Source organism: Musca vetustissima, unplaced genomic scaffold (assembly GCF_032173495.1).
Source record: "Musca vetustissima isolate MV318-11 ecotype Yass unplaced genomic scaffold, APGP_CSIRO_Mvet_v1 utg69497, whole genome shotgun sequence".
NCBI classification, from domain to species: Eukaryota; Metazoa; Arthropoda; class Insecta; order Diptera; family Muscidae; genus Musca; species Musca vetustissima.
The window spans coordinates 444,432-451,940 of NW_026883721.1; the positions used below are offsets into that span (position 1 = coordinate 444,432).

General features: G+C 39.3%; 1 protein-coding gene across 1 annotated transcript; it reads right to left on the reverse strand.

Annotated features, from left to right (window-relative positions):
- Positions 1-946: 946 nt before the first annotated feature.
- LOC133330743 (uncharacterized) lies at positions 947-6,022 on the reverse strand. The gene is made up of 6 exons (XM_061539155.1): positions 5,989-6,022; positions 3,949-5,823; positions 3,683-3,885; positions 3,470-3,607; positions 2,980-3,411; positions 947-2,919 (listed from the first exon to the last, which is right to left on the reverse strand). The coding sequence occupies exons 1-6, from the start codon at positions 6,020-6,022 to the stop codon at positions 949-951; spliced, it is 4,653 nt and encodes a 1,550-aa protein (XP_061395139.1). The 3' UTR covers positions 947-948.
- Between the last annotated feature and the right edge of the window lie 1,487 nt (positions 6,023-7,509).

The window sequence follows — 7,509 nt, forward strand, 5'->3', positions numbered from 1 at the left end:
GCGTAGCGCCCTAAGGCTGCATGAACAAAAACTCTGGCGGAACTGTACCTTTGGGCATAGTAGTGTTCTGAATGAACCAGGTATAGCATTGGACCAACGCGTTAAACTAAGCGACTAAATATCACCAATCCTTAGATTTGACGATGTAGATGTCGTTATTCCTGGTAGAGATGACTGGAAACGAAGTAACCCTCCTCTGGACGGTCTGGCCTTCTATACAGACGGATCCAAGATGGAAGAAGGTACTGGGGCAGGCGTCTACTGTGAAAGGTTAGGCCTTGAGTTAACCTACAAGCTGGATAGCAATTTGGAAGGCAGCAGAATTGATAAAAAGTCTGGATGCTGAGCCGGTGACTGTCTTTGTGGATATTCAAGCGGCTCTTAAAGCCATCAAATCTTGTTACATCAAATCCGAAGCCGTCCTCAAGTGTAGAGCAGCTCTGGAAGAACTTCACCATAGCTATCGGTTGTGTTGGGTACCAGGACATTGTGACATCTTGGGTAATTAAAGAGCGGACGAACTAGCTAGACGAGGATGTCAATCCACCGATCTAGAAACTGATGATTCAATCAAACCACCCATATGTCTTTCTTGTGGATGATCACAACGGACCTAACCGGACTCAGAGTGTTGCAGTAACCTATTCTGAAATTGAGAACTACATTCATTTTCATTTGGCAACTAAACAAGAATTCATAAATACGTATTCCAAAAAAATTAACATTATTTATTATTTTTTGTACACTTGTTACTTCTTTAAAAGAAATACAAAAAAATAGAGACAATTTCTTAAAAACAAATAGAGTGAAAGTACAAAGGATAATTTTGTACAAATACAAATGATATACAAAAACATATATCTTTCAATTGAACGCTACATACATACAATGTATGTATAAAATGTGTTATATGAATTTGATTTAGCATTGCATAAAAAGCCACCTATGCTATTTTCCTGTCAGAGCTGTATGTAATTTAATTACAGCGAGGTAGTCATTATACGAGAGTTGTCCATTTTTCGATTTGTTCTGAACCCGCTTAAGCTTTTCTTCAAGTTCCGGCCTCGACGAAACAATCGGTATACATTCATCCAAGTATCGCATCGATTCCCGCGACCAGAACGTTGACGGCAACTTGGAGTCCCGAATGTTGCTGCCGCTGCCGGCACGAGTTGCTGGCTTCGAAATTTCCTTAAGTAAGGTGTCGCACGTGTTCTTCCATTTTTCCGAAACTTGTTGCATGATGGCAGCATTAACTGTAGCATTCGAACGTGTTTCGGGGTTGACGAACGGAGGTGGAGGCATAATTTTTGTTTGCTGTCTTCTTGTTGGGTTGAGGGACGATGACGAATTAACAACAGTCGATTTTGTTTTTGTTGGGGTCGGTACACGAAGATTATCTGAGCGCTGAGGTTGAGTTGTCGTCGGTGCTTTTATTGGTGTTGTTGCTGGTGTATCTGTGATTTGCTGTTTACGTTTATTGGATTTTGGGGGTTTTTGCGGATTGTCTTCAATATGCTTTTCATCGCCTTCGTTGATTTCACGGATCTGTGGTTTGGATTGCTCCAATTTCTCCTTCTGTTCCAATGTAAGACTTGTGTCCAGTAGTTTGTTGCCCAACAACAATGGATCTATACTTAGTTTAAGCATTCGATTTTTAAGTACCAGATTATTGTAGATCTTCAACAACTCTTCGTAATTATCGTGTCTGTATGAAGAAAATATAAACTTCCAATGTGAAGATATTTCTGAACGTAATTGAGGCGGGGTAGCATCGTCAGATTTGTAGTCATTAATTAGAGTTTTTAAACTCAACAAGAGCTTGTCCAGATGAATGTTTCCGTCCTGCAAACCAGCCTGTCCCACCAATATCATATTTAGCGAACGTCGAATTTTATCAGCCTGTTTAAATCCTGCTTTCGATTGCTGGCGTTCCACATACTGCAGCCGTTTATACAAATGATTTGCATTGCCCAAATTCGTGTTCAGCTGGTTGATGTCGTCACGCAAGAAACGTATAAGTACATCGATACGTTTGGGTATGTTGGGCGTCGACTGTATATTCTTTTGTGTCATTTGATCTGCAATTTCGCGGTATTTCAAAAGAAGCTCACGTTGAAATTTGTCCTGATTGCTTGGCAAACCAAAAATTACCAGGACGTGACCGACTGACGTAAAATCCAGACGGGCTTTCAAGTCGCATTCCTTTGAAGATTTTGCCAAAAAGGTACGGCCTTCGAGGGACAACAAATATTTCGTATGAAACTGGTTCAGGTAAATTTTAGCCTCACATGGCAAGCCATCTGTTTGGTCAGCATCTTTTTTGACTCCGATTCCATCATTACTTTCATCATCATCAGACTCGGCAGGAACAAATCTATTCGAAATTCCCGCTGGACGTCTTTTTTCTGGCTGGTCAATCTGATTACCAACATGTGATTCCATCTTATCGTCATGGCAATCTTCGGTGGAATCTACCAATGGAATAAAGTCGGGCAGTTCTTCCATTTCACGAGATTTGGGTTTTTCTTTAAAGATTGATGATGTCCAAATTTTATTGGATGGTGCATTGGCGTTCTCATCTTGCAAGACTCCGTCAAGTTTAACCGAAGACTGATCTTTTTCCACACTTGACGATGTAGATGGAACATCAAAGTGCTCAGAAAAACTATAATTTGAGTCTGAATCAAGATTTTGTGGTTGAAGGTTTGACGATGTGACATTATTCGGCGATTTGAAACTGGAAAAACTACTACGGGTAGATACAGTAATATTCAATTGAATATCATCCTCATTACCGTTACTGTTTTGAACTGTACTTTCAGCTTCGCCAACATCTTCATTACTAACTTCAGTAGTGGATGGGATATCTATTGGATGTTCATCTTCAACATTGCCACTCTCAGTTATTTCCTGAACCTACAAAAACAAACAATAGCAGTTCGATTTCATGTTATGATATGTATAACAATTAAGTACCTGATTTGGAGCTTTGGAGCTTTCACCTTTCAAATTCTCCCCTTTCTTTGAGGACTTTTTCAACTTTTTCGCAGAAGATTCCCCCATTGCTTCAGAGCGTCGTTTGCGCGGTATTAAGTACGACATTCCAACTGCATTTAGAAAGCGTCCGTAATATTTATCGGCATTTGTTCTTTCCGCCAAACCAAATGAATATTCCTGTGTCGGTTCGTACATCAAATTGAAAGGAATGCCACCGCTATGTAAAGTCTTAAATGCCAAATCATTATACGATTTTTGATGTGACTTGACGACAGTGGCTATTGGAGGATATTCCATAAAATTCATGGCATTTCGACAGGCATCCGCTAAATGACCGCGCTGTCCACACATGCTACAATATTTTCTTGTGTTATATACAATATTGTTTTTGGGAAATGCATTTGGTTCAGTCTGTAAAAAGAAATAGATTTAAGAGGCATTCCCTAATTTGGCAATTTGGTTAACAAACCGTTGAATAATATCTACGCCATTTGTCGGGACAATAATCAATGGAGTGTCCCCTGATCTTACAAATCGGACACATCAGGCGATTTTGGAATGAACAAGCATTGCAGCCTTTTATGTAAACGTGTGTTTTATTGCCGCACTGAAAACAAGGAGAAATCAATGAAATAGATACATTGCTACAGAACATATTTGTTTTATTCAATGTAATACATACCCGTAGACAAATGGTGTTGGGACAACGGGGTTCCTGATGGCCACTCTCTCCACACATATAGCAAATTAGCGGTTTCTTAGGACGTTTACACTGCGATCTTGCATGACCAAAATCACAACAATTTGTACATTTTAAATTGCTATACCGTTTTGTCGACCTACTGAAACGATCTTCGGCATATATTCTCCACAAATTCTTATCCGCTGAAATGATAAACATATTGCATACAAGACGCATAACAACAACAATTGAAAGTTGATACTTACGATTCATTTTATTCCAAACATGGGACAAAATAAAATGCTCCCCATTCCATGAATCCTCATAGAATTTTCTCATTTCACTATTCCAGCCAATGCCGCTGGTTATATTGTTTCCACGTAGGTATACAACATTGTATACTGGTGAGCCATTTTTTGATTTATTTGGCTTAGCGATTTCCAAACGAGACTTATCAGCTACGTAAGTAATGATTTGAACATTGTCATCGGTGGGTAAACTCTTATAAACAACGGGCAGAGTGCTATTAACGACCACGCCACTATTCGAAGTATTGCTCTCGCCTTTTGCATCTACTGGCTTAAGTTGTTCTTGCTCCTTTTCTTCCATTTTATCAATTGTTTTGAAAACATCACTTAAATCGTGACTAGCATTTTTAGGTACAGCCGGGTCGTTTTCTTTCGATGCCGGTTGATGACATTCTCCAAGTATTTTTGCAGCTATGTCACGTGCAGATGGTGCCTCTTCAGCTTCGTCACTTTCTTCAGCTTCATTCTCATTTTCATCGTCTTGACCTTGGACTAAGTTATTGAGCTTTGCAATGAAATCTCCATCTGACATATGCCCCTTCGTTGCAGCAGCCTTAAAGCTTTTCTGGGGAGCTGGCGAACAACTTGAAAGAGTCCGACTATTTTTACGAATTTTGCGTTCAACCGCAGGTCCCCGGGAAATGAACGGTATGCCCGTGCGTTCTGTACCGGAACCGAATTCCTCATCGTCATGCTCTTCGTTACTATTTTCACTACTTGACTGTGTATTTTCATAGTTAACATCGGACCCCTTATTGCTGCTTGAGGCACGACGTTTGCGAAAACGTTTCGTACGTGACGGGTGAATAGAGGATATATCTTCGACTTCGTCGGAGCTAGTATCCAACTGACGTATAACTGTCGTTTTAGTTGTCCCTTTAGAATATACACTGTCAGTAATATCCGATTCGCTTTCGTACACATCCAAAGCCCTAAACTGAGTTTGTTCTACACGATAAGTTTCTTTAGGAGCTGGTTCTGTGGGTTTGGGCGGCACAAAGGTCATTGAATCATTTGTGTCTGCATCTTTATTCGACGATCTCTTCTCTTGTGGTGCCTCTAACAAGCTATTCACGTCTGACGTCAACACCAACAGATCCTCATCATCGGCAACGCCACTAGCATCCTCTAGCAAACGACTACGGTCCACCTGACCTATAAAATCATCTGACGATTGAATTGAACACGGTGAAGCACAGCGAGATGTATTTTCAAAGCGCCTATCGACTGAGTCAGAATTCGAAGTGTTAACGATCGATGCTTGTTGTGGTGGTTTTATAAAACTTGTTGACGTTGACATCTGCACGTCCGTTGAGTCCAACGCGTTTTCTTCCGTTTGCAATAGTGTCGAACCAGAAGACGACTTCTTTTTTGTATTCTCATCATCGTCACTGTCGTCAACGGTAAACGTTGGCGGAGGAGGTATTGGAATCATTACAACGTCGCTACTGTCAGATTCATCGCTAGAAAGTAAATCAATGACATCCGTCGTAATTGGTTTCTTTCCCCTCAATTTGTCCTTTGCCTTTTTGGACTTTTGTTTTTTGTCCTCAACTCGTTTCATTTTTTGTATTTTTTGTTGTTGTTTGAAAAATGGTCCCTGTTTGGAGCTTGCAGTGTTGGCATTTTTTACTTCCTTGGTATTTGTTTTATTGGATATGTTGTTTTTGTTTCTCTTTGACCAATCTGCTGCTGGATTAATTCTTAGATTTGGATTATGTTTTACCTTTGGATGTGGGGGTCCGTGTTTACTAGCCTTATTGATAGATTGTTCATTAGACGAATATTCTTTGGCGGCCGGCGACTTTTTATTCGTTTCAACAACAGCGGATTCTAAAAAGATGATACTTATGTTAATAGAAATTGGTAAAAGATAGCTTAGAACAAAATGTTTACTATGCCTATGAGCAATGCATGATTAATGCGCCTTACGATAAATGTGTCCAAAGGATTTAAGAATAGAAAAAAACGATTCAATAATTTTATGATTATTTATACTCAGACTAAAATTCAAATCGGAAAGAATACACATGTGTATTTACAAGATTTGCATATGATGCCTTAATAACCTGCATAGGGACATTGAGCGTTCCCTAAAAGTACTTAGGCTTGACGTTGTGGATGTAACAAAAAAAAAGGGTTTTTTGTTTAGTGGAGTTGATACATGAATCCCTGGGACAATAACCCCAAGCAAAAAACTAAGAGAACTGATGAGGACTTATGGCGAAATCCGAAACTACCATAACCCACTTTAAAAATAAAAATCTTGTTGTTTTTATTTTTAAAACAAAAAGAAAAGGGAACAAGCTGGCTTACCAAAAAACTGAGATTAATGTGAACTAAAAAATCGAAATCTTTTGTTACAATAATTTAATAAGCCACTCACCAACATCATTGTTGTCACTTTTACTAGCATCAACATTGTCACATGTTTGTCTTCTAGCTGTGGCGTTGTCACTGTTCGTAGGGATGTTAATTTGGGATTTCTGATTTGGCTGTTGGATTGTACGTTGTTGCTTTACATCATTGGGTTGTTGTTGTTGCTGATTCTGTGGTCGTGAGTTATATGCGGGAATTTCACCATTTGCCCAGTAACGCTTCGAAGGTCCTCTATTTGTTTCAGAACTACCTGCTTCACATTGATTGTTGTCGTCGTCGTCTTTTTGGATAGATTTTTGAGCATCTATGGGGGTTGCCTCATGTACATGTTCATGATGTATTTGAGCATATAAACGTGCCTCCAACTCATTGAGGTCTTCCACATTGTCAATATCAACCTGTATGGACCGAATTATTGAGTGAAGTAAATTACAAAAGCTAATTCGACAATTATTTACCTCATCCATTGTCTGTCAATTCTTTATTTTCACATTTATTTGGAAATTTGTGCTGCTTTTTTTCGAAACAAAGAATAAGTCTATTTTTTATTATTATTTTTTCTCTCGGTTTATTCGTTACATCTATCTTCTTGCTGCAGATAGAAGAAGAAGAATTATTTGGCCACAAAACGCCACACAAATGCTAGTTTGTTTTACAGCTGATAGCTGATTGAAATTCAAGAAATTCACCAAGGATGGATAGCTTGTTAAGGCCGTGAATACGGACAAATTCGTCAAGTTCGTTGAATCGAACTCCAGCGGGAACCGATCTCCTTTGCTTAACAAGCCCACCGAAGTCCGCAGCCAGCGACCAGACTCTGTGTAGTGAATAATTCCGATGATTACCAGATGATATTGATTGTAAGGCTCTTAAACTATCCGAAAATATGGCCACTTGAAGATAGTTGTTATTTATAGCAAACTCAAGTAATGGCCATTAGTTCCGTGGACATTGAGGAAAGCGGTTTTTCATCATAAAACGCAAATACAGATCCAGATCCTTTGTGAATGAATCCAGCGCCAGTCCAAGTATCCATTACATTGGTAACAATTGTTACCAAATATCGAGTAAACAGACAGAGCTAATAATAGAAGGTAACAGCAAGTGTGTTCTTGTACAACAAACGATACAACTACCGTG